Source organism: Bubalus bubalis, chromosome 5 (genome assembly GCF_019923935.1).
Source record: "Bubalus bubalis isolate 160015118507 breed Murrah chromosome 5, NDDB_SH_1, whole genome shotgun sequence".
Lineage (NCBI taxonomy): Eukaryota > Metazoa > Chordata > Mammalia > Artiodactyla > Bovidae > Bubalus > Bubalus bubalis.
In genome coordinates this window covers 127,738,820-127,766,036 of record NC_059161.1, presented here as the reverse complement: position 1 = coordinate 127,766,036, position 27,217 = coordinate 127,738,820, and the positions used below count along the sequence as shown (strand labels likewise).

General features: G+C 57.5%; 1 protein-coding gene across 1 annotated transcript; it reads right to left on the bottom strand.

Moving 5' to 3' along the window:
• Positions 1-1,843: 1,843 nt before the first annotated feature.
• IGHMBP2 (immunoglobulin mu DNA binding protein 2) lies at positions 1,844-27,184 on the bottom strand. The gene is made up of 15 exons (XM_006063953.4): positions 27,051-27,184; positions 25,303-25,472; positions 22,288-22,471; positions 21,466-21,563; positions 17,864-18,027; positions 16,682-16,882; positions 14,366-14,513; positions 10,395-10,569; positions 8,737-8,919; positions 8,356-8,474; positions 7,794-7,888; positions 6,753-6,876; positions 5,320-6,147; positions 3,822-3,994; positions 1,844-2,903 (listed from the first exon to the last, which is right to left on the bottom strand). Exons 1-15 carry the CDS (start codon positions 27,134-27,136, stop codon positions 2,706-2,708), a joined length of 2,946 nt encoding a protein of 981 aa, XP_006064015.4. The 5' UTR covers positions 27,137-27,184; the 3' UTR covers positions 1,844-2,705.
• Between the last annotated feature and the right edge of the window lie 33 nt (positions 27,185-27,217).

Sequence of the window (27,217 nt, the reverse complement as noted above, 5' to 3'; positions counted from 1 at the left end):
GGATCCACACTCAGGGCTCACAGCTTGGGGCTCCCACCACCCCTGCCACACAGGGCTGCCTTCCTCCTCTGCTTGGAGCTCTTCCTAGTGGGCTGGCCCACTCGGGGAGCACACAGATGAAGATGCAGGGCCTGCCCTTTCCCTAATGAGGGGAGGGGCCCTGACTTGGCACCACCTCTGTGCCAGGACTGGACAGGCCCAGTAAGATACACAGTCATGGGCACAATTGGATCAGAGCAGATCCTTTTAGCTGCAAGGAATGCAAACCCAGGGCAGATTTTCTCATCTAGAAAAGGGGACGTATTAGTCTGAGACACTGAGAAGAATGGGTTGGGGATCAGGTATGGCTGCATACAGGTGCTCAGACATCGTGAGCCGGTTACTCCCATGCCCAGGTTTGACTCTGCTTCTGTGTTGGCCTCCTTCTCTCCTGCAGACAGGCTTCCTCAAGGTGGCAGGAGGGGTGGCTGCGGGTCATCCCCAATGGAAGAGCCAGCATCTTTCTTTTAGCACCTGTGTGTGGACCCAGGGGGCAGATCCTGGTGGATCCTGCTTGAATTCTAACCCATCGCCAAACCTGGCCCTGCTGTGGCCATTCAGATGTGTTCTCTGATCCGGCCGAGGACCCAGAGCCTCCCTGTGGCAAGAGGATCAGGGCTGATTAACACAGAGGCAGGGATTAGCACCCTTTGGGAGGAGAGAGCTGCCACGGGGCCCTCAGCAACCACAAAAGGACGCTTCTGACGCACACACCTCGTGACCGGGTTGCCCTGTCCAAACTTCCCAGCAGCCAGGGCGCTCGAGCAGTGGACATGGTGGCTCTGCACTCAGCAGCACTCTCTGTGCTGACCTGGGTCCTCCTCAGACTGTGTGGCCCCGGAGACCCTCCTGCCTCTTCCCGGACAGTTCAGTCCTAAAGCCACCAGATGAGAGCAAGGAAGGCAGGCATTCACAGGAGGGGAGGGGGAGGGGCCGTGTGCAGGTGGGCATCCACGGAAGGCGGGGCGGGGAGGGGGGCATGTGCAGGGCGGGGGTGGGGGGGGGGCATGTGCAGGTGGGCATCCACGGAAGGGGAGCTGGAAGGAACGTGTGCAGGTAGATATCTATGCAATGGGGAGGGGGAGGCGCCGTGTGCTTGGAGGCATTGGCACGGGCAGGGGGCACATCCCCACAGGAGGTGGCACAGAGAGGGCCACCAGGCCGGGGGCAGGGCCAGCACTGTCAGAAGCAGGGCAGACAAGCCTGTGGGTCTGGGGGAAGGTCAGGATCCATGGAAGTGCTCGGTAAGTGGCCTCCAGGGCCCGACAGCGCAAAAAGAGAAAAACTGGGCTTCCTAGGGTGATGGAAGTCAGAACAGACACCCGATCACCAGCTGCTCCCAGGCCCCGGGTGGGGATGAGGGGTGGCGGGGGAGTAGGGTCAGCGGCGGGGAGGCGTGGTCAGCGATGAGGAGGCGTGGTCCATGGTGGTGAGGCAGTCAGTGATGGGGAAGGAAATGAACCAAGGGCAGCATCCCCCAAGCTGGCCGGGCCTCTCCTCCCAGAGGTGCAGCTCCAGAGAGACAGCCCTCCTCCCCACCAACCTCTTTCCTCCAAGCTGGGCCCCGTGTGCCCCTGTCCAGGTTACACCCCTACACGTGCCAATCTGAAACTTCCCTCCTGGTTGGCAGAAACGTCCAGGAGAGCAGGAATGCTTTCTCCTGCATCAGCTGTGCCCGGGGCAAGTGTCCCCCCTCCTCCCGAGGCCCTCTGCGCTCAGCGGGCTCTCAGCCACCTTGGGAAAGGGGGTGCAAACCCCTCTAAACCAGGCCAGAGTGAGAACAGAAGAACGTCATCACGAAACGTACTGTGGCCGTGTGCATGTTTTCACTTAATGTTTAAATAATTTATATTCCTTTGAAACAAATAAAGCTCTGAGAATAAAACAAAACATCCATCTGAGGTTCTCCTCAAGAAGGGACCCTGGAGCAGCCCTCCAGGGGCTTCGGGTCTGCAGGCTCGGCTAGGCCGGGGCTCTCGGGGGCTCTTCTCTGAGACCACCACTGCAGACAGTGACACGGATAGGTGGCATGGCAGGGAGCCTCCCCAAACCACACCCGGACATGACCTCTGACCTCCAGGGCACCAGAAGGCCAGAGTCGCGTTGGTTGGGGTCAGGGTGGGGTCACTGCAGCCCCCAGAGAAGAGAGACGGGAACCGGCCCAGTGAGGTCACAGACCCGCTGCGGGCCGAGCCACAAGTGGGGACATCTGGGAGAAGCGCTGGCTCTGAGACGTCCTCTGTCCTGTCTGACCTGAAGGGCTGGGAGTTGCCGCCCTGGGCCGCGAGGCCGTCCGTCACCTTCACAGGGTCGCAGGCCCAGGCCCAAGTCCAGGGGAGTGCATGACCCAGCAGCGGCAGCCCACGACGCACCCCGGAGAGGGGGCTCACAGGAGACCCTCGGGGGCGGGGGTGGGGAGCGCACGAGGGCTTCCATCCCCAACAGCAGCCCTGAGAAGCGGCCTGGTCTGGGATCCCCCAGCCTCTCCGCCTTGTCCCGGCTCGTCAGAGCAGCTCATCACTGGGTCCTTGGCAGGCACTTCACCCCGCGGCCAGGGGTGATGTGGGTCTGGCTGCCATGTGACCGCGCAGAGCCGCCACCAGGAAGGGAAAGGCACTGCAGGTCCCGCTGGTCCCAGAGGCCATGGGGACGGCAGGGCACCCGCCTCACTTGCCCTTCTCCTTCCTCTTGCTCCGCCTCTGGCCGGTCAGTTCGTCCAGCTTCTTGTCCAGCCTCCTCTGCAGCTGGGCCCGCTTGGCGGGGTCCAGGGACCTGTCCTTGGTCCCACTGCCGGGGTAGAGGACCCCTTCCCGGCTGATCCTCTGCCGAGCGTGGGCGCGAGCCCTCTCCCCACAACCATGGACCTGGGGGGACACAACAGGCAGCGCTGGGCCAGGAGTGGAGACAGACGAGGCCCCAGTTCCACCCACGCAGCACTCGGGGGCCACGAAGCCCCAGCATCGACCTTGGAGGGGCTCCCTGCTCTTTCCACATGCTGACTCTCACCCATGGGCTCCCAGTGTGGGGTCAGGGGGCAGGAAGGGTCCATGCCCTGGCAGGGCTGGTGGCTAGAGCCCCAAATCCTTCCTGCCCCCTGCCCTGGGCTCAGCACAGACCCTCCACCAAGCAGATGGCAGTGCGGGGCGGGCTACCGTGCCTCCCCAGCAGGGCAGGATCCACTTAGGGGTCACTCACACACGCACAGGCCCACAGTCTGTACGCGCACCACACACACACACGCGCGCGCGCGCCCATGGTTTGCCTGGAGCCCACCAGCACACACACACACACACACACACACACACAGGCCCATGGTTTGCCTGGAGCGCACCAGCACACACACACACACACACACACACACACGCCCATGGTTTGCCTGGAGCCCACCAGCACACACACACACACACACACACACGCCCATGGTTTGCCTGGAGCGCACCAGCACACACACACACACACACACACGCCCATGGTTTGCCTGGAGCCCACCAGCACACACACACACACACACACACACACACAGGCCCATGGTTTGCCTGGAGCGCACCAGCACACACACACACACACACACACACACACACGCGCGCGTGCGCCCATGGTTTGCCTGGAGCGCACCAGCACACACACACACACACACACACACACACGCCCATGGTTTGCCTGGAGCCCACCAGCACACACACACACACACACACACACACACACACAGGCCCATGGTTTGCCCGGAGCCCACCAGCCCGGGATCTGGAGACGAAGCCCGCCACTCTCCCGGGGCCGCGGACCTCGGGCAGCTGGTGGCTGAGGCAGTAGCGGCGGCCGCAGTGCAAGCAGAGCTGGCCCAGGGTCACGACGCTGGCCGCGCACTTGGCGAAGCCGCAGGTGTTGTCCGCCTTGATGGCAGCCGAGACCAGGGCATCAAAGTCCTCCTCGGCGGGCAGCTCTATGGCCACGGGGCCTGGGGGGAGACAGGCGTCAGTCACCCCAACAGGCGAGGACAAGGAAGTCGGAGGCCAGCTCCCCGGGGGGCCCATGTCTGCCCATCGAGCAGCCTGGCCCGACCCCTGCCCTCAGGGCCACCGTGCGTGAGCAGACGCTGATGGAGCGGGTCCCTCATGAGCCCATGACCCTCACGGGACGACGCAGCGGATGGTGCAGCTGGGAGCGTCCGGAAGGGCCGGCAGGCAGGGCGCGTGCTCTTCAGAGCTCACCCGCACAAATCCAGAAGAGCATTTAAATATGAGCCTATCCTCTACGTTGCTGTCTGTAAGCTCAAATCCCCAAACTAACCCTGCCATCCAGGGAGACACAGCATATTCGTTCACGGCCCAGCGTAAGGAAACGAACCATCTATAACCAGACAATTGTGTGGGAATCCTTTAAAGTTGTAGGGAAACGCTCAGAAGGGGGAAGGAGACTATAATCCCTAAGCGGCGTCTTTAATTCTGGCGGCTTGAAGAAGCACCTGGCGGCGCCAGCTCCCCTGGTGTGGGCCCGGACTCTGCAGGGCACCATTCTCACATGGTCGCCACCCACACCCCACCCCCAAAGGAGGACCATCCTCTGGCCACGCCCGTGCAATCACGTGTTCTGAGCGTGGTGGAGGCAGGAGTGGGGTGTCCGCTCCCGTGGGGGGCGGGGACGGCGTCTCCTGTCCCCCAGCGCAGAGACCACACACAGGGGCCGCTCACGACAGGGAGCCAGCGCAGACAGGCCCGAGGCGGGGTCTGGGCTGTGCTCCCCAGGGCTCGGGGGCCCGGGGAAGAGGACCAACCCCACGGCCTTGCCTGGAGGGACGCGGCTGTGACAAGGGCTCATGCAGAAAAGCCAGGCCGTGCCCTGCACTCAGCCTCAGCGTGACACTGCGTGGGGGTGGGTGGCGGGCGGAGCGAACTGACCCCGGGCGCCCGGCGGAGGCCAGCGCGGCACAGAGCGTGACGCCGGAGCGCACGGCCCTGCCGGGGACCCCAGAGCCCGTGAAAGGAGTGTCACGGCCGTGCAGGCCGCCGTGACCCTCTGTGCGCCCGGGCCCTGCCAGCCGCGGCTGCTCCTCCGGCCCTCTCCCTGCAGGAGGAGCTCCGGTGGCCCGACCGGACCCTACACGAGGCCCTGAGGACAGAGGCCGCTGAGGCCAGCGTGGTCCTCGGGGGCTTGGGGTTCAAGATCCAGGACCCAGGCAGGGGCCCTGCGGGAGGCACCCTGCTTCTTCATGGTGGCAGGTGGGCCTCACACTCCCAGTGGAGGGGACGCCACGCCTGTGCTCCCACGAGCCGACGAACTTACCTCTCGCATCTTTCTTCTTCTTCTTTTCCGGTAACTTCCGGGGCGCGGGGCCCGGGGCGCAGGGCCCCTCCCTGGCCCACTGCTCCTGCTGGGCCCCCGCCCTCTGCAGTCTCTCCAGGTGCAGCGCCTTCAGGTCCGGCTGGTCCCGGCCGCTCGACTCCCCGACAGGGGGCTCTGGCTGCTTGGAGCTGGGGGTCTCTGGACGCAGAGGGGCTCTGCCATCGGGCCCCGCGGGGGTGGGCGGCGCCTCGGGGGTGGGCGGGGGCCTTTTGCTCACCGTGATGAAGCGTTCCCTCCCCTTCCCGGTGCTGTCATGCCTCAGCCCGAACTCCTCCGCGATCTGGTGGACCCGCAACCTGTCGTGCGGTTTCAGGGAGGCAGGGAACTCCAGCTGCGTCTTCTCACTCGCCACGAACTCCGCAATCGTGGCCCTGAAGCCGTCTGCGCCGTCTCTGCTCCCAGCGCCCTCCCAGCCGCCGCCTCCATCGAGGCTGGGCTGAGGCTGCGGCTCGGAGGAGCCCAAGGGCGCCCTGCTCGGCTTCTTCCGGCCCGGCCCGGTCCCCCCAGGGGCCCTCCTGGCTGTCGCAGCAGAGCCCCGGGGCTTCCCGCCTGCCTGGGCACCCTCGTGGGAGTAGTTCTCGGGGACGATGTCGTCAAGATACTCAAAGGCCGTGCGCACCTCGCCGTGCTCCGTGAGGTAGTCCACCAGGGTCTTCAGGAAGGCGTGGTTGCTGACGGTGCGGGAGTCACAGACCACGGCCACGTGGCGCCGTGCGCGGGTGACCGCCACGTTGATGCGCCGGTCCTCGGCGAGGAAGCCCACCTCACCTGAACACCAGCCCGGGTGCACGGAGAGCAGAGACTAAGGGACAGGAAGGCAGGCTCCCCCGTCCACTGCCCTCCCCCAGAGGACCGCCTGGGCTCCATCCGCCCCACAGCCGTGGGTCCCGTCCACAGGCTGCCCTCGGCTGCTGTCTAGGACAGTTTTCTAGTCCTGCTTGGGGCTCTGGCAGTGACGCCTACCACTCGTCCCCAAGTCAGTACAGAGTCCTCTGCTGGAGCCCAGACCCAGGACACAGCCTGGGGCCCCAGCCAACACGCGCGGGACCTTCCGGTAGGCTCCTCCTGGCTTCACTTTAGCCCCTCCTTATCTGTTTTTGAACCTGACAGAGCCCATTCACTAACAACTGTTTCTGGGAAAAAATTTCTTACCCGATGGAACATCCATCAGCCCTGGCTGCAGAAACCAGGCCCTGAGGCTATACTGGCCATGGGGCCAGAAGATGAGCTCTGGCCTCTCGGAGGCCGCCTCCACAACCACTCTGAGAGGCTCATGAGATCCTAGTTCCCCGACCAGGGATCAAACCCAGACCCTGGACAGCGGAAACACCAGGTCCTAACCACTGGACTACATGGAAGCCCCAGCCCCGCACCTTTCCTGTTGGATCTGACGAAGGACAGGATCACAGCCTCCTTCTCCCGGCCCTGGAAGCCGTCGACGGACCTTATCTCAAGCTCCGGGAGCCTGTGCGCGAGGCTCTGTCTGAGCAGGTCCACCTGCAACACCGAGCAAGGCCTCGCACCACAGCTCACGTCGGGGAGGCCCCACACGCTGCCCTTTAACCCAGCGGAGGCCTGACCCCGCACAGCCGCTTGGCCCAGTGGGCCTGCAGCAGCCTCGGGGTGACGGCTTCTAAGCACCTCGCTTCCCACGGGTGTGTGCATGAACGACAAAGCAGCACACAAACGTGGCAGGGGTGACCCACACCCCATCACGGACGCTCACGCCACCATGGCTTGGGCTCAGACACCCCCAGGCGTGCGCCTCTGAACCAGGACGGCATCTCATCCACAGACCTCACGATCTGGGAAGCACAGTTCTTCCTACCAAAGGAGACAAGCTTTGCCTCATAAGCATACAGGCCCTGAGAGGGGAGACGGGAAAAAAGCCCAAGAGAAGGGAGGCGATGTCTAGGGCGTCTGCTGCCCACCACCACACCCTTCATCAGGCAGCGCCCCCGACGTTCCCTGGGAAGCCTCTGGAGACACCCAGCCCTGCGGTGTTCCACGAGCCGGAGAGCTGACTCGGGAGGGAGCAAGAACCTAGCAACTGGCCACAGCCACCAGCTCAGGTGTGGGCCAACCTGAGCCGGACTGGAGACTCCAAGCCAAGGCTCCTGTGGGGACACCGTGAGACAGGCCACCCCAGGAGCGCGTGGACGGACGCCAGCCTTAGACTGCCTGGCCCCGCGGGCAGGCCTGGCAGTCAGCTGACACAGGGAGCCAGTGAGAGCCCGGGACGGGGTGGGGAAGGCACCGTCAGGGGACGGACAGACGGAGCTCTTGCTGAGGCCATCTGAGCCCTGGATGCAGTCGTGACAAGGTCAGTTCCACCCTGCAGCTTTCGGCCACCAGAGCCCATCAACCACCCTGCTCCACCAGCCCCTCCAGTGGGGAGTTACCCTGACACACACCTGCAGGTTGTACGGCGTGATAACGGCAATGTCGGCGGCCCGGACACCCGCATCCACCAGCGCCTGGACGTGCAGGCCGACGAGGCGCACTTCACCTGGGGGGAGACAGGCGGCCCTTCAGCGCGAGGGGCACTCTTCGCGGATGCCCGTCACCGGCGCTGGTCTCCTAAGCACTCTTCCAGCTGTGACGACAGGCGGCTCTCACGCTCGGCCCGCGGTCCCTCCTGGGAGGGGCGCCGGACCCCACACACAAGGCTCTCACGCTCGGCCTGCGGTCCCTCCTGGGAGGGGCGCCGGACCCCACACACAAGGCCCAGGGCCCCCGCAGATAGGCCTCCTTTCTCAGTGAGGAGCAGGTGTGCGCCCCATCCAGCTGGCTGCCCCGAGGGGGGCCCCTCGCTGCCTGGACCCCCTCTGCCTTGACCCGGGACCGCCCGCCCGTCAAGCACACCCACGGTGCCCCACCGCCCAGGGCGCCTGGCTCAGGACCCCCTCAGCCCTGCCCTCATGCGGCTCCTCTCTGACGCAGTCCACTGAGAGGGGCCCGGGCCAGCCTGCTCACCGGAGTTTCCTTTGGACTGCTCATCATCCTCCTCCAGCTCCAGCAGCCCACAGCCAGCTGTGTCCACCAGCAGCAGGGGCACGCCTGTCTCCTCGGTGGCCGCCACGCCCGGGAGGTCCCTGCACACAGGCCGACACTGAGCACGGGAGGCCCCGGTGACAGGCAGGGCCCCGCTGCCCTTCCCGCCCCCTCCCCAGCCCTGACCCCACACCGGACAGCAGGGGGACGGGAGCACAGTCATTGTGATCGGAGGACCTCATCCTGGAGGAGCCTGACCCAGTGCTCTGGCCAGAAATCCAGTCTCAGAGGCGACCTCCATACCCACATCTTTACAGAATGCGGTTCAGGGGACAGAGGGCGGGGTACAGCGGAGTCACTCACCTCAGGAGGTGCCCAGCCACGGAAGGGTGGGCGGTGAGCTGCCCGTGGTACAGGGCCTCCGAGGCCCAGCGCGCAATGGCCTGGTGCATGCGGTACTGCACCGTCAGCATCCGCAGCGCCCCGGCTCCGTGCCGCTCCGCCAGGCGCTCCATCAGGCTGAGCGACAGCCCCTCCAGCGCAGCCCTGCCCGGGGAGAGCAGTGAGGGGGCCCGAGTCCCGAGGCAGCCTGAACCAGGGGCCAGGCGGGAGGCAGCCCTCAAACCTCAGCCCACTTCCCTCCCAGAACTAAGGGAACGGCCCCCCGGAAGGGCCCACGTCCACCAGCGAGCCACGGAGCTGGGACCCAGCCAGGCCGCCCGGCACAGAGCCGCCCTCGGCCCACCGAGGGATGGTACCCGGCCCTTCTTCAGCCCCGCACTCCCTCCTAACCTCCCTGGGTTACCACTGTTCAGTACAGGCGCCTACCAACAGCAGAGCCGTGGGTGTGAGGGGTGAAGGGACCCCAGTCCCAACCGCAAACCCAGAAATACACGGCACGACCCAGCCCACATGTCCCCCAAATCACCCAACTTCCCCCAGACACAGTTCTGTGCGCCTCCCCAAGGGCACACGGTCCACACAGAGGGCCGCTCCGCAGGGACCCTCAGGCCTCCTCGGGAACCAGCCGCTGAGCCCAGGGCCCCGAGCCCTCCTCCTGGACAGCATCCATGCCCACCCCTACCGGACATCTGGTTCCCACAGGACAGTCCTCCAAAGCACACTCCCATCCCCACTTTATCCAGCCCGAAATTCCCTCTAGATCCTCACTCTGAAGCCCCTGGCAGCTGGACGCCCTCTCCCTGTGGGACCCTGACCTGCACACCCCTCAGCGCTGGGGTCCCGCTCCCCTCTTGCTGGCTCCGCCGACAGCCTTGCTCGCACACCCAAGTCTCACAGCTCCACCTGCCACGTTAGGGGACATCCACCCAACAGGCGGGGCCTGAGCACACTCCAGGTGGCCCACGCTCAAGGGGCTCAGGGTCTGACCGAGCTGTCGTCTGAAGGAGCCAGCATGGGCACACGCGGTGGGCGGCACACCCGGCGGTGAGCAACAGCTCTGTTCTCGGAGCCGCAGCCCCGGGGGTGTCACAGCGTGACCGCCGGCTCACACCAGCGTCCGCACGTCCAGAGAAGGCCCTGAGCTCACAGTTCCCACCGTCAGCTCCCGCTCTGCTTCACCCGGGGCCCCTTCCACGATCCCCATAGAGACCAAAGCCGGGGAAAGGCTAGGGACCTCCGCCCCCACCACCTTATACATTGTAGGTGACAGGTCTGCCACCTGCCCTCCAGCCCTGCCCGCTGCTGACCCGGGCCAGCCAGCCGCCCGCCCCCGCTCACTGCCCCCGCCACCTCTGGGGTCTGTGAGTCACACATCGTGAGACCCTACTTCCTCTGTGTGGGTGTAACTGAAACTACACCTTCAATCAAAATGACCCTGGGGTTTCCCTCCCCTAAGTGGGGCTCAGATGCTGAGGGAGCCACCTGCCCTCCACAATCTTAACTCAGTCCATGGGTCGGGCTTCCCCACTGGTCCAGGGCCTCTGGGTGAGCCTGGGCTTCTGAGCTGGACTTGGAGGGATGCACAAGGGGGTGGCGGGTGAGGGGCAGAGGGGTCTCACTTGTGGGAGACGATGGTGGGGGGCAGCTGCTTGTGGTCTCCGGCCAGGATGCACTTCCGGGCCTTCAGCAGGGGGATCCAGCAGCTGGCTTCCAGGGCCTGGGCACACTCGTCGATGACCACCATGTCAAAGTGGCTGTCGGGCAGCAGCTTCAGCGGGCCATCCGCAGAGGCGCCTGGTGGAAACCGGAGCCCTGAGCCTTCACAGAGGCGCTGACAGCTGCGGTCAGCCCGGAAGAGACCCAACAGCCACCGGTTCGCAGTCTGGCTGCGCGTTAAGGCTTGTATGCTACATTTGCCTCTTGGAATAAGGGTCAGCAGGATGTTCCGGGGCTTGTGGTTCCAGCCCCTGTGTTTAGGTGTGAAGTGGTGAGCCCCAGCCATGGGCCACCCCAACACTTTGTTCACCAAAGTCAATCTCCCTTCTGGGCCTGGGACCCCAAAGAAGCCTGCCTTAATTGCAAATACTACTTCTGTGTCATTTTCTGAATTTAGAACTTAGTTAATTCTCTTTTTAGGTGCTTTCCTGGACACACGGAACAATTAACTGCTGGGCGAAAATCACCATGTGCCCAAGGACACAAAACCACCACACCCAGTTCCTCCTTCCTGGACACAGAGCGGTTCAGCGGTCCCAGGACTTGGAGGGCCTCCGTCCAACCATCACCTGCCCATGAGCTAAGGGAGTAGAGCTGCAGGGGCGCCCAGGACAAGGAGCCGCTCAGGAAAATCACTGGACAGACAATGACCACAAGGAGAAGAAACAAACCGGAGAAGGGAAGACGACCTGACCTCCAGCGTCCCACACAGTACCATTTACAACGGTCAGTCTCCAACAAAAAGTTACAAGACACACAAGAAAACGAAGTACGGCCACTCACGGATGAAAAGCGATCAACAGAACCATTCATGAGAAGGCCCAGATGGCGGACTTACTAAACACACACTTTAACATCAGCTACTTTAAATGTGAACAAAGAGAAGAAGGAAGCCTCGTCTAACGAAATAAAGGGCTGTCTGAGAATGATGTCCCACCAAGACTATCAATAAAGGGACAGAAATTACCTTTAAAATAAAGCCCCAAACTTATAATGTTATAAATCAATTATACTCTAGTATAAAATAAAAAGAAAAAAATAAATGATTTAAGCCATTAAAAAAAAAACACACTCTGCAGTTGAAAAGGACGATAACTGAAATTCACCGGAAGAGCTAAACAGCAGATCTGAACAGGCAGAGCAACCAGCAAACTTGAACTCAAGCCAGCGGAATTATTCAGTCAGAGAAACAGAACAAAAAAATAACGAAGGTCAATGCCCAGCACCTCGGAGACCCACAGGACACCATCAAGGGCACCAGCGAGCACATCCCAGGAGCCCGAGAAGGAAAGGAGAGAGAAAGGGGCCAAAGAGCACTGGAAAAATAATGGCATTCGGGAGCTTCGCGAATCCGATGAAAAACCAGCGCACAGACCTAAGGGCTCAACAAGCTCCACGTGGTAACCCAGGGGGGCCACGGGGACACTCGCCACAGCCAACCCAGAGGGGCCACGGGGACGCTCGCCACAGCCAACCCAGAGGGGCCACGGGGACGCTCGCCACAGCCAACCCAGAGGGGCCGCGGGGACGCTCGCCACAGTCAAGCTGCCGCAAGACAAAGAAAGCGGCGCTCCACCACGTACAGCGGGTCCTCAGAGACTGACGCCGCCGTCTCATGAGAAGCCGCGGAGGCAGAGCGTAGGGGCAGCACGTTCGTACAACTCGGTCAGCCGAGAACTCTGTCTCCAACAAGACGGTCCCTCGAAAACAGAGGAGAAAAGGTACGCCCAGGTAAAGAAAGCTGAGACCTGTCCTTCGAGAAATACTAAAGAGAGTCCTTCAGGGTGACATGAAGGACGCTAGAGAGGAATGCAAATTTACAGAAGAAGCAAAAGGCACCAGTAAAGGCAATGACGTGGGGAAGTGTAATAGACAGCGTGACGGTGTTACTGCAATTCTGTTTTTGTCCTGTCTGATCTGAAAGACAACCGGACAAAGCAAGGATTACAGAGTAAATCAGAAGCTGGGCTCTGCTCCTGAGAGGCTGCAGCAGACAGACCCTCAGGGCCGCCCACCCAATCCCGATCCTGGCCTCCTCGCACTCACACCCCGCGTAGCCCCTTCCCGGAAGTGTGGGTCAGACCTGGGCCTTGCTTCGAGCCAGCAGAATACGGCCAAGGTGATGTGGGGTTCATGTCATGGTGATGTTCCCGAAGACTGTAACCCAGCTTGCCAGAACACTCTCTTACTCACTGGCTTTTAAGAATCGAGTGGCCATATCAGAAAGGCCTAAAGCCGCCAAACGTGGTCTCCTGCTGGAGTGGCTGTTTTTATACCAAAGCAGACGTCAGAAGGCTTCCCAGGGGGCTCAGGGGTAAAGGATCCGCTGCAGTGCAGAAGACACAAGAGACAAGAGTTCAATCCCTAGGTTAGGAAGATCCCCTGGAGGAGGGCATGGCAACCCGCTCCAGTATACTTGCCTGGAGAATCCCATGGACAGAGGAGCCTGGCAGGCTACAGTCCATGGGGTCACAAAGAGTCGGACACAACTGAACGACTAATAATATTTCAAAAAAGAGAACATACTAGGGATAACGAAGGTCGTTTCAGGATGATAAATTGGTTAATTAATAAAGAGAACATAACATTCAAACCCCTAATAAGAGAGCTACGGAGGACACAGGGCAAACACTGACAGAACTCCAAGAGGAAACAGATGTACGATTACAGCTGATTTCAACACCCCTCTCTCGGCAAGTGACAGGATGAGAAGACAGGAAGTCAGTAAGGATGCTGACAGGAAACTTCAACAGAACCAGGGAACGCATCCCTTTCAAATGTGCACGGAACACTCACAAAGACCGTGTTCTGGACCATGAAACAAATCTTGATGAAATGATCCAAGTTGTACACAGTATATCCTCTGCCCACATGGAATTAAATGAGACATCAACCACAGGAAGACATCTGGAAAATCCCCAAATATATGGAAAGAGAATGACACAATTCTAAATAACCGTGGGTCAAAAAAGAAAAGGGAAATGAGACGGTATTTCACAATGAATGAAAATGCAAACACATGCGTTAGAAGTTACGGGATGCCCTGGAAATAGTGCACGGGGAAACACTCATCGCACTGAATGCCTACAGCACAGAAGACGACGGTCTCAGATCAATACAAACCAAAGCCCTCCCCTTCCACGCGAAGAAAAGAGAAACTGAAGAGCAAATTAAACCCAGGCGAGCGCCCCTTCCACGCGAAGAAAAGAGAAACTGAAGAGCAAATTAAACCCAGGCGAGCGGACAGAGAGAAATCACATGAACCAATACCGAGATCAGTGCAACAGAAAACAGGAAAACAACAGAGAGAGCTGCTGACACCAAAAGCTGGCACTGTGAGATCGATAAAATTAATATCCCTCTTGCCAGAAGATCAGAGGAAAAAAAATAGGATGCAAGTTACCAATCTCAGAAGTGAAAGAGGTAACATTGTCACAGATGCTACAGATGTTTTTTTAAACGATAAGGGGTTATTATGAACAATTTTATGCCTGGGAATTGAAAGACTTAGATTAAACAGACAAACTCCTTGAAAGACACAAGCTCTTTTGAGACGAGACACCCTGAATATTCTACGACAATTAAGGAAACTGAATTTGCAATTAGAAACCTCCTGAGAAGAAACCTGCAGAGCCAGAGGGCTGCACTGGCGCCTCTACTGGATTTTAGGCACCTCTATGAACGCTCTCGGAAAGCGGAGGAAGCGGCACGCTCCCCACCCCACGGGGCGCCCAGGCGGGCGGGCCAGTGGACGCAGGGCCTCTACCGGATTTTAGGCACCTCTATGAACGCTCTCGGAAAGCGGAGGAAGCGGCACGCTCCCCACCCCACGGGGCGCCCAGGCGGGCGAGCCAGTGGACGCAGGGCCTCTCACCCGTGTTTGTGGCGAGGACCACACTGGCCGCCGCCAGGCTCTCCAGCATGGCTGCCTCCTCCCTGTCCTTCAGCTCCTTCCTCAGCAGCTTGATTTCATCTCGAAAATTACTCTTCTCTCTCTTATCCTGGGTCTTTCTGTTTTTCGCCTACAAAAAAAAGGAAAGATAGTAATTCTGACTCAACTTTGCTTTTTTTAGTTCCTTTTAATTCACAAAGCACTTTTATTTATCATCAATTGGTCCACTTCCCTAAGGTCCTTTGAAGGTGATAAAAAGTCAAAAGTCTTGGGACTTGCCTAGTGGTCCAGGGGCTAGGACTCTGTGTGCCCAGTACAGCAGGCCTGGGTTCGATCCCTGGTGGGGGAACTAGGGTCCACACGCCACAACTAAAGATCCTGTGCCCCAACTAAGACCCAGCACAGCCAAATAAATAAATACATTATATATTTTTTACACTCGTTCTTGAAAGAGCAACAGATCCATTAGGTGGCGCCCTGACTGGCCTCGGGGCCCTCAAAGCCACTGTCAGCTGGGCAGGGAGAGGCGGGGGGAGCGTGGCCCAGAGAACAGTGAACTCAGCCCGGGGGAGCCAGCCCCGCCCCGCAGTCATCAGCAGCGCTCCCGGGAAGAAACGGCACCCGCTGCTGCAGGACTGGGTTTCGGTGGTCTACACAGACGGAGGCGGAGCTCCTCTCAGTTTACCACGCTCGTCAGGAGAGGAAAATATTTGCTTCAGCTCCTAAATGTTCACCTAGACCGTGACTTACTTCCACACTCAAAAGACACATAACCCCTTCTTTATTTGTGGTTTCTACTTGGAAAGGTATTTCGGTAAGAGTGACAAGCGGGACGCCTTCTTTACAGAGAAGAGAACCCTAAAAGCACAGATTTAAAAAGGACCAAGAGGGACTTCCGTGGCTGTCCAGTGCATAAGACTGTGCTCGCTCCCAGTGCAGGGGGCACGGGTTTGATCCCTGGTTGGTGAACTAAGATCCCACATGACCTGCAGCTCAGCCAAAAAATTAAAAAATAATCAGGAACAAGAAAATGAAGCCATCCACATGCATGGTGGCATGGATCACATCAGTGCAGTCCTCCAGCGTCTTTAACCCTGAGTGACCCTGCAAGTGCCCTGTCAGCCCCCGGAGTCCCCGCTACCCTGTGGGCCTCAGAGAAGGCTGAGTCTCCACGCCAGCCCTGTGAGACCTGGACACAAGGAGGTCGGCTGGCGGTGAACAAACACAGGGCGGGCGTGCGACCGAGGGAATCGGGGTGTGGGGGGACATGTAAACTAGACAACCAAAGTGCTTGAAAGTTCTAGAAACTCCACTTCCCACTGACCTATCAGCTACCAAGTTCTTTCTCACAAGGATTACATTCCACTTTTTTGCTTTTTCTTTCTGGCTAAGCTGGGTCTTCGTTGCTGTACGTGGGCTTTTCATCGCGGTGGCTTCTCTTGCTGGGGAGCTCAAGAGCTCAGCTCCGGGCTCGAGCACACAGGGTCAACAGCTGCGGGGCACACGGGCTTGTCGCTCTGCAGCACGTGGGGTCTTCCCGGATCCCTGCTCTGGCAGGTGGGTTCCTAACCACTGCACCAGCGGGGATGGGGAGCTCAAGAGCTCAGCTCCGGGCTCGAGCACACAGGGCCAACAGCTGCGGGGCACACGGGCTTGTCGCTCCGCAGCACGTGCGGTCTTCCCGGATGCGGTGCACACAGGCTCGTTGCCCGGCGGCACGTGGGGCCTTCCCGGATGCGGTGCACACGGCTCGTTGCCCCGCGGCACGTGGGGCCTTCCCAGATGCGGTGCACACGGCTCGTTGCCCCGCAACACGTGGGGCCTTCCCGGATGCGGTGCACACAGGTTCGTTGCCCTGCGGCACGTGGGGCCTTCCCAGACCCCTGCACCGGCAGGTGGGCTCTTAACCACTGCACCAGCCGGGAAGCCCCTACAGTGTGTTTTATATTAATGGACTGAAAAATTAGGGAGGACGCGTATTTTCTGAGTTTTACTTTGGGGTTGTTTTTTTTTTTCCTTGCCATTATTATCCAGCCAACATGCCAGACACAAGGAGCCCTTAAGAGCAATGCTTCCTGCACAACAACTGCTCGCCTCTTCATGAAACCACCCTGAAGACAGTGAGTCCCCATTCGGTGCTGAGCACAGGCCTGCAGCAGATATGGGCAGGCCCAATGTTTCAGCCTGGTCTGTGACTCAGCGAAGGCCAGAGAAACGCCGGACGATGCCACTCACTCCTGGCAAAGACCGCAGACCAGAGAGCCACACGAGGAGCAGACACAGCTGAGAGCTACTCACCCAGGCCTGGTCGATGTCCCTCCTGATGTCGGCCACGACCCGGGCGCCGTCGCTGCGTGCTAAGACCGCGTCCAGCGAGTGCTGCTGGATGGAGTCCAGGAGGCGGGCTGGGTGGCCGAGGCGGAGAATCCTCTGCTTCCACTGGGCCAGCCGCTCCACCAAGTTGTCCACAGCGACATTAGAGGGTGCGCAGCACAGAACCTGGGGGGCACAGCTCAAGCTCGGCTTGGGAGTTTCTTTCTAAATGAAATCACCTGAGTTTACATCACAACAAGCGAGAAGTCCTAAGGTTAAAGAGAGGAGTGTGGAGTGTGTACAGCTGGTGACGTTACAGGGCAAACGTCCGGCTGTGAGGGCTGGTGCAGATGGCCTGATGGACACGCCACCACACACGGACACGACATCTGGGTTCTAGACCTGAGGTCGAAAGAACCTACGGGGCTCCCGAAGACCAGCGAGGCTGACTGGCAACCAGAAGGAAAGGCCTCGCAGTGTCCTGGGATGGCCAGTCAGGGCCAGGACGCCCGTCTCTCTGAGGACTGTAGCAGCAAGCGCTGCAAAGGCTTAGACGGGTGCCCGCTTCATGAGAAGGCCGCAGGGAACGCCGGCCTACAGATCCTGACTGTTAACTGCTCCAGTTCTTATCCTTACCCAACATTTATGACCCAGCAAGGTAGCAAACGCGTCACAGGCTCAGAATCCACGATAACTCGTGTTGAGGGTAAAAGAGCCTCTCTCAACTGTTAACAATCTAAGTGCATGGTAACACACACCATCGCATCCCACATCTCAGGAACTGGGAACCTGCCATCTGCACAACTAACGGGACCCTTGAATTAACCAAGCCGCAGGGCCTTCTCCTGAAGGGCACAGACGGGCCGGGTCACCTGCATGCCCAGCAGGGGCCTGAGCACACAGCACGGGTGCTGAGCGGGTGGCTCCTAGACTGTGGCCCAGCGGACAGTGCCCCAGGCCTCCCCAGTCCAGACCCACAGCCCCGAGGACAAGCCCACACCCCCGGCGCTGTCAGACACCAACAGGGGCACAGCCTAGCGGTCGGTCAGTAAACACCTGGGAACGTTCCTACCCGAGTCCTGGAACCTGGCTGGGGCCCTTCAGGGGCCTGCAAGCACGGCAGACCCGAGGGACAGGTGTCCGCGGGGATGCGGTGCCCACGCCCACCTTTGAGCCCCGTTTCACAGCTTGAAGGATGATCTCCACCACGGTGGTGGTCTTCCCAGTGCCCGGGGGCCCGTGGATGATGGCAAGTTCCTTCTGGGATAGCGCGAACAGGACCGCTTCCTGCTGGGAGGCGTCCAGGGCGGGGTTGCAGAAGGTCAGCGGGGCTGCGGGACAAGCGACAGTGAGGCTCCGGCCCCCCGTGACCCGGTGCCATTCCATCAACCCCACCCCGATGGAAATACAGGATGTCGTGTGACAGGGAGAGAGCTGGCCCTCCCCTGGGTCAGCAGGCAACACAAAGTCAGCCTGCGTGGCTTTCAGAAGTCTTCCCCTGGACAGGAATCCGCAGGTCTGTGTGCAGGCTCCTGGGGGACTGTCCCCGGCCGCCCGCCGCTGCTCCGGCCCACACAGCCTGCAGTGTTCACCACCTGTCCCTTTACTGACAAAGGCGGCCAACTCACGCTCCAGAAAAACAGATTCCTGGGAAGAAAATGTCTCTTGGAACATATCTGTTCCCACCCTAGTACTCCTTTTTACGCGCCCATAAAACAAAAGCAAACAATGGAAAAGAATCACTAGCAGATCCAGGATGGTATTTCTAATCTGAATCTTCCATAAGCGAGACCGACAATGTGCTTCGTAAGCTCTGTGCTCACAGCCGGTGCCACTGTGTCCAGCCCCGAGTCCGCAGCCTCCAGCCCATGCTGCCCACTGCGGAGACGACTGTGCTGGCTGACCGCGCAGGCACAGAGGGCTGATGGGCAAGCCCGAAACACTTGCAGGCACCGTGGGAACCTGGGAGCCAGAGCTCCGGCGTGCGTCCTGGCCCGCCACGCTGCGCCCCTGCTCCCCTGGATGCCGGGTACAACCAGGGCAGGCCGTGCAGCTGTAAACACAGCAAGGACGGCGCCCACTACCTTCCCAGCTCAGAGCAGCCTCTCACTACCTGGCTGGCAGAAATAAAATCTTCTTTGAGAAAACTGACAGGCTCTAATTGTGTGTGTGTGTGGCTCTTGTTGTTTGCTTGCTAAGTCGTGTCCCACTCTTTTACGACCCCATGGACTGTAGCCCTCCATGCTCTTCTGTCCGTGGAATTCTCCAGGCAAGGATACTGGAGTGGGACAACCCAGGGATCGAACCCAGATCTCATGCACTGGCAAGCAGATTCTTCACCACTGAGCTACCAGGGAAGCCCAGAAACAAAATCTCATTTAAATGTGCTTTCAGAATTTGAGAAAGTATTGGGCTGGCCAAAAAGTTCATAAGATGTTACAGAAAAACCTGAACAACTTTTTTGGCCAACCCCATAGGAAGCAGCCCTGAGCTTACAGACAACACCGCCAGGGTATCAGGGCAAGTGTGACAGGAGGAGGGCGTGGGGTGGCCCTTGTGTTAGAACCCCTGAAGAGCTGTTGCATAAATCGCAAGTCCAAAGTCTGGAGAACTGTTCAGTGAAGGGCAGCTGCTTGACGAGGTAACAAACCCCTCTCAAAATGAGGTTTTCCCAGACACTGAAGGAGATGAGAGAGTGCACAGACCAGCGTTGAGTGAGAACATTGGGTGTGGGGGGTGTGTGTGTGTGTAAGTGAAAGACACCCTGTCTACATGGATGTGGAAAAACAGCTATCTGAATACACACGCCCGTCAGTGAGGCTACTCTACGTGACACGTGTTTTGGTGATTCCCCCCCTTGTTTATATGCTACTTTATTTCCAAACATTCTGTGACTAACACATGTCACACTTACAATCAGATATAAGCTGTCCTCAATTTGAAGGACACAGAAAAAATAATCACATGTATTGAGCACTGAGATTCTTCAAACCATAAAAAACTGCTATCAGGCATAAAGCACTGGGTTGGCCAAAAGGTCCGTCCACACCCACAGGTGCGGAGGAAACGAGCACCGTCGCCACCGTCTCAGGGAACAGAGGTGCCCGGGTCGCAGCCGGCGTCCAGGGGAGCAGGCACATGCAGGCACTCTGGCTCAGAGGCTCCGATGCAAGCGTGTTTCAGTCCAGTCTGTCCGGGTAGCACCCTGAGCCCATGGCGTCAGCGTGGTCATCTCTGTAGTGGACGCCTCGGTAGAGACTGTGGATGTTATGTTTTCCATAACACCATATGTTGCTGTTGCTGTTGTTCACCTGCTAAGTTGTGTTCGACTCCTTGCAACCCCGAGAACTGCAGCGCACCAGGTTCCTCTGTGCTCCACGATCTCCTGAGTTTCCTCAAACTCATGTCCATTGAGTCAATGATGCCATCCAATCATCCTATCCTCTGTTGCCCTGTTCTCCTTTTGCCCTCAATTTTTCCAAGCATCATGGTCTTTTCCAATGAGTCGGATCTTTGCAGCAGGTGGCCAAAGTACTGGAGCTTCAGCTTCAGCATCAGTGATTCCAATGAATATTCAGGGTTGATTTCCTTTAGGATTGACTGGTTGGATCTCCTTTTAGTCCAAGGGACTCTCAAGGGTCTTCTCCAGCACCACAGTTTGAAAGCATCAATTCTTTGACACTCAGTTTTCTTTGTGGTCCAACTCTCACATCCATACGTGACTACTGGAAAACCACGGGTTTGACTAGATGGACCTTTGTTGGCAGAGTGATGTCTCTGCTTTATAAAACACTGTCTAGGTCTGACATAGCTTTTCGTCCAAGGAGCAAGAGTCTTTTAATTTTGTGGCTGCAGTTACCATCTGCAGTGATTTTGGAGCCCCTGCCAAAAAAAGGCTGTCATTGTTTCCATTGTTTCCCCATCTATTTGCCATGAAGTGATGGGACTGGATGACATGATCTTCATTTTTTGAATGCTCAATTTTAAACCAGCTTTTTCACTCTCCTCTTTCACCTTCATCAAGAAGCTCTATAGTTCCTCTTTACTTTTTTGCCATTAAAGTGGTATCATCTGCATATCTGAGGTTCTTGATATTTCTCCCAGCAATCTTGGTTTTAGCTTGTGATTCACCTAGCCCAGCGTTTCGCATGATGTACTGTGCATATAAGTTAAATAAGCAGGGTGACGATATACAGCCTTGACGTACTCCTTTTCCAAATCTGAACCAGTCCGTTGCTCTATGTCCAGTTCTAACTATGGCTTCTTGTCCTGCATACAGGTTTCTCAGGGGGCATGTAAAGTAGTCTGGTATTCCCATCTCTTTAAGAGTGGGAATTTTAATTACACAGTTTGTTGTGATCCACACAGCCAAAGGCTTTAGCATAGTCAACGAGTAACACCTTATAGAAAAACCCAAACGAACCTTTCGGCCAACCCAATATGATCAGCCATCCTCTGTTCTCTCAGGTTACTGACACAGAAGAAATAGCCTCCCACTTCAAAATGAAATATTCAGATACATTAGAAACAGCATTATTTAAAAAACAACAAGAATGGAATGAGCTACTTCTTTGACACTGTGTGCAGGCAACTGACTTGTTCAAGAAAGTCACACAAATAAATTTATAAAAAGACACTAAATTAGACTTCTCCCTGCGCATGCGCAAACTCTTGTTAAAATCGCCCAAGATCACACTGGTCACAGTCACACCAGTCACGACAGTACCCACAGTGACTTCAATCAGGAAAGGAAAATCAAAAGCTCTTACGCATCTTGCTGGGAGGACTGGGGTCTGATGCGCCAAAGAGGACCTCTATGAGTGAGGATGCGGGGCCAGAGTGATACTTCTTTAGGGAAATCAGAGCTCTGCCAAGGGACAGGGAAAATGAGGAGCTTAGTGACAACCAGGACTAACACAGCGCCTGGGGCCCCCGAAACACGGCCGCCACTGCCCACCATCTCCCGCAGTGCTGTGTGCTCAGCTGCTCAGTCGTATCCAGCTCGTTATGACCCCATGGACTGGAGCCCACCAGGCTCCTCTGTCCATGGAGATTCTCCGGGCAAAAATACTGGAGTGAGTTGCCATTTCTTCCTCCAGGGGATCTTCCCAACTCAGGGATCAAACCCAGGCCTCCTGCATTGCAGGCAGATTCTTTACCATCTGAGCCACCAGGGAAGCCCACCGTCTCCCTCAAGGGGCATGCAACCAACCCCAGACCCCAGGTGCTTGCCTTCTTCTCCAGCAGGAATGAGATATGTTTAGGGAAAATGTTACGTGTGATTTCCGGAGAAGGCAATGGCAACCCACTCCAGTACTCTTGCTTGGAAAATCCCATGGACGGAGGAGCCTGTTAGGCTGCAATCCATGGGGTCACTAAGAGTTGGACACGACTGAGCGACTTCACTTTCACTTTTCACTTTAATGCATTGGAGAAGGCAATGGCAACCCACTCCAGTGTTCTTGCCTGGAGAATCCCAGGGGCAGGGGAACCTGGTGGGCTGCCGTCTATGGGGTCGCACAGAGTCGGACACGACTGAAGCAACTTAGCAGCAGCAGCAGTACGTGTGATTTCCAGTTACGTACACTTACTTTTTCAGTCGCTTGTAAGTCACGTCGTTGGCAAGCTTCAACAATCTGTAGGAATGCTCTTGGTCCAAACTCAGCTGGGAATCGTGGGACTCATCAAAGGCCACGGTGACCGCTTTCTGGGTGATGCGGGTCAGGATCCCAGTGGCCAGCTGACCACTTTCGTCATACAGACCCACGATGTCACCTGCAGGAGCAAAGACCAGTTACGTAAACGCTGAACAAAGTTAAACGAGAATTACTTCATTCAACAAACACCAGCACATTTCAACTACTGTATCTGTTACTTTCATTAGAAATGAAGTCGGTAGCAGCAAAAAAAAAATACTTCTAACTCACATCACATAATTAAATTCACTTGCACGAAATGAACTGCTTAACACAAACATGACAGTCAGTAAAATATTTAAAGTCTTCCTCTGCGCCTGGCACTGTTCTGGGCGCTGGTCTGTATCAGGAAGAAATCACAGTCCCTGCCCTCACTTTGGGAGGAGGGAAGCAAACAGAACCACCTGGTGGGGTTGGCACCAAGGGCTTCAGTGAGAAGACGAGCAGAGTGAGCACGGGGTCACTGCAGGGCGTGTGGGACAGGCCGCTCTGCGGGGAGACAGGTAAGCAGGGCGGGCCCCGAGCAGAGTGGCCACAGGAGCTCAGCTAGGGGAGAGCGCTCCAGGTGGAAAGGGAACACTGCTGAAGGGGGCAGGGGGTGCTGCCCACTCAGCTGGGCCTCCCGCCCCGTGACAGCTCTGGTGACTCAGCCTCCACCAGGCGAGTCTGAGGGGCGCGGGGCGCTCGACCCACACCCAAGCCAATCAGGCTTCACATGGCCCTCGGGGATGAGCCTGGGGCCGATCGGAGCCTGAGACTTTTGCCTGGGCAAGCTGGAAGGAGGCCCTCACCCTTCCCCACTAGACCAGAAACCAGAGAAGACGGACAGGCTGCAGCTGCCACCCCATGGGGCCTGAGAAGCCAACCCAGAAGAGGGCGAAGCCAAGACACAGAGAGGAGCCGGGCCCAGGCGACCCCTCTGAGCCCAGGGCCACCTTCCAGTGACCGCAGCCCACGTGCCCCTTCCTGCCCAAGCCCGCCAGGCTCAGCGCTCTGTCCCGTGAACACCAACAGTTCTGCCCAAACCAGAGTCCACGTGGAGATTCAGCCAGAGCCCCCACGTACTCACACCCCCTTTATCCTGAGTCAGAGTCCACGCCACACATCAACCAGGCACCAGGCGTGATTTTAGTCCAGACCTATTTTCCTTCTAGGAAACGGGTTTCATCTGTACCTTGAATCTTTCCTGTCTCCCTCCCCACTTTTAAAGACAAAGAGAAGGCGGCAGCAGTTCCCCTGCCTGGGCGCAAGGTCTGGTTCTGTGCACGGGGTGGGGGAGTCTCCGTGGGGCTGAGTGCTGGGGGCTCCAACCCCACTGCGCCTTCCCCACCAGCCGCCCTGATGGGGCCCCACATTGCAGAGTTCACACCTCTAAGCTACAGAGCCTTCAAACTGCTCCACAGAAGATGGAAACCTAACAACCAACCCAACCTATGTCTGATTGGGAGCTGAAGCAACACATCAGATTTCAGATCTGTGCTTTTCCACCTAAAGGACCACCTTCCTCCAACTTTCTGTTTATCAGTTACTCATCAACCTTGAAGGTGCTGCCCTCCACAGCACTTCCTAACTGAACATAATACATTTTTCCTTTGGTTTGCAGAGTTTACAAACACCCAGCAGGGCCATTCGGTCCTGCCCACTTAACCCTGATGGTAAGGCCGAAAGCTCAACTGTCTTTAGAGGACAGATGACTGACTCCTGGCCCCTCAGCAACACAGTGTGTAAGATCTGACTCCAACCATCAGCTTCCCCTCCTCCCATCTGTCTCCAAATGCAGCCAGGATTCCAACAAGCGGGGGGCAAGAGGCCAGAAAGTCAAAATATGAAACCAACAAACCCTGTCATCACCGAATCAGGGCCGAGAGACCTTTCCAGAGAAAGTGCAGCGCTTGGCGGTGCTGCCGCCTCCGTCTCCAGGTCTGAATGACAACGAGAGTCCCAGGTGTGAGGTTAAGAAGCTTCTTCAAACTGCCCCTTCTTTCCAACACGGCTGCCACAAGTTTAGCCAAAGTATTCTTAGTACAAGGAAGGTCTGGGACTACACAGCTATGTACAACGAACCATCCGGTCCAGGGCTATGGGGAGGGAAGGCGGCGGGAGGTTCAAGAGGGAGGGGACATATGTATACCTACGGCTGATTCATGCTGATGTATGGCAGAAAGCAACACAACATTAGAAAGTAATTACCCTCCAATTAAAAATAAAATGTAAACAAATAAATACATACACTTGATATTATGGGGAAAAAAAATAAGAAACGAGAGTCACGCGTAACCTTACATTTTCTAGTGGCTACGTTTGTGTGTTGTTGTGTGTGTGCTCAGTCATGTCTGACTCTTTGTGACACCATGGACTGTAGCCTGCTAGGCTCCTCTGTTCATGGGATTTCTCAGACAAGAATACTAGAGTGGGCTGCCATTTTCTTCTCCAGGGAATCTTCCCAACCTAGGGATCGAACCCATATCTCCTGCATTGGCAGGCTGGTTCTTTACCACTGAGTCACCTGGGAAGCCACATTAAACAACCAAAAAGAAATAGGTAATTTTAATAGTAGTTTACTTAATCCAATATATGAAAAATATTTTCATTTCAAAACATGATTGGTAGTCATAGAAATTACTCTTTTTTTTTTACAGCACTAAATCTTCAAAATCTCTTGTGCATTTTATATGGGCGGGAATCACCAGCCATATTTCAGGTGTTCAGCTGGTGTCTGCTGGTCTGGACAGTGCCGATCTAAACCACCAGAAAGCCTCGTAACTGCTGGATTTCTCCACTGGAGAAATCCAGTGGAGAGTTCTCCACTGAAAGCTTTATTCCCCAGCTGGTCCTATGTGACTAGATCTTTACAACCCACATCTGAAGACTGCAATATTCAACGCACACCCTTGTCAACAAGGTACAGACCAGAAGTAAAGCTGTTACTAGGAAGCACAGCTGCAGATACGCATCTCCTGGGCTCGAGGGTAATGAGCAGCCGTCCGTACAGCCCGGTCCGCTGGCTGGATACCTGCAGCTTCAGCAAACAGACGCCTCGGCTCTGGAGTTCCTTCAGAGAGACATTTTCCTGCCAGGATCTGGGAAACACCCAATGTTGAGACTTCAGTATTTGTATTTTACCAGTTTTTACTTCCAAACGTGCAGGAGGAACAGAGGAAGTCTATGCACTGCTGCTGCTGCTGCTGCTGCGTCGCTTCAGTCATGTCCGACTCTGTGCGACCCCACAGACGGCAGCCCACCAGGCTCCCCCATCCATGGGATTCTCCAGGCAAGAACACTGGAGTGGGTTGCCATTTCCTTCTCCAATGCAGGAAAGTGAAAAGTGAAAGTGAAGTCGCTCAGTCGTGTCTGACTCTTAGCGGCAGAGGTTCAATCCCCAGTTGGGGAATTAAGATCCCACGTGCAGCTTGTCACACACACACACACACACACACACACAAAACTATAATACAAGCTTCTTCCCCAGGCCTTTTTCAATCAGACCCCTGTGCGTCTTTCCACGGGTGCTTACTCTGTACTTCGGTGCTGAGCCCTTGACTTTTAGATCACTGCATCCCCACCTCACTGGTTTGCTGTAAGGATGATCTCATTTTACAGACAAGATGACTAAGGCTGCAAAGTCACCCAGCCATAAATGATGGAGCCCGGATTCCACTGAAGACAACAGGAGTCCCCACTCTCAATCATCATAATCAAAAACTTCTAAATCAAATCCTCTCCACTTAGGCAGCACAGTGGTTGAGTACAAACTCTGGCATCAGCCCGCGTGACCTCAAATCCTGGCTCACCCTGTGTTACCTGGGGCAAGCGACTTAACTTCTCCGTTCCAGCCTCCTTAGACCCAAGATGAGAATCGGTTACCGTAGTAACCAATTTCGCAGAGTGGATGTGGGGTTTAAAGCGACTGATGCCTGTGGAGTGCTTTTACACGCCTCAATAAATGTCAGCTCTCAGTTTCAGCCTTAGGGGTAAAAGCCCGACGTTTTCAGGGCTCCAGTCCTGGCTGCAGGGGTGCGCTGCTTTCCCACATCTCCTCCAGGAAACTCCTCCCCACAAACTCTTTAACCCCTATTTTTCTGCAAGCTGTGCTCAGGCACACCGCCTCCAGGAAACCATCCGCCGCTGAGGCTCCGCAGAGTCGGCGGTCCTTCCCCCACCCCCTCCACTGCATTCGGCCTGCACACACAGCTCAGCACCTGTCAGGCTGGAAGCTGGCCGTTCGCGCCCCCGCCGGCCCCTTCCGCTCACACCGGTCGCCCGGGGCCCATTATCAACCACTCCGTCCCATTAGAGGCCCAGCACGAAACAGGCGCAAGCACTGACGGGGGGAAGAGGAGGGAAGAGGGCGGAGAACACGATGGGGCTGGAAGTGGGGAGACAGGCTGGGCCCCCGGGGCAAAGTTCAGAGGAGCATTTCAGGGGGAGAAGACCCTTCCAAGGGGGTCCCCAAAACGGAACGGGCGCCCCGGAGGGTGAAGAGGCTTCCATCCCTGGAGGCGGCCGAGCCCCCTTCACAGTCAGGAGGGCAAATCCCGGCCCTAAGCTTGTCAGGCCGAGCCCCCGGAGGCTTCATCTGTGGGGTCTCAGCTGGGAGAGTAGGGGGCCCTGGGGGAGACGCCGGGCCGACCCCGAGAGGCCCGGGCCGGCGGCCGTACCTGCGCTCCTCGACCTCCGCGTCTCTCTCGAGCTCCAGCAGTTCCAACTGCTTGGTCACGAAGCTCTCCACAGGTGTCGAGGCCATGGCCGCACTCCGGCCCAGGCCCAGAGCCGCTGAGGTCCGGCTGCCGCGCGCGGCGCTGCTCCCGGCCGGACCCGGTGCGTC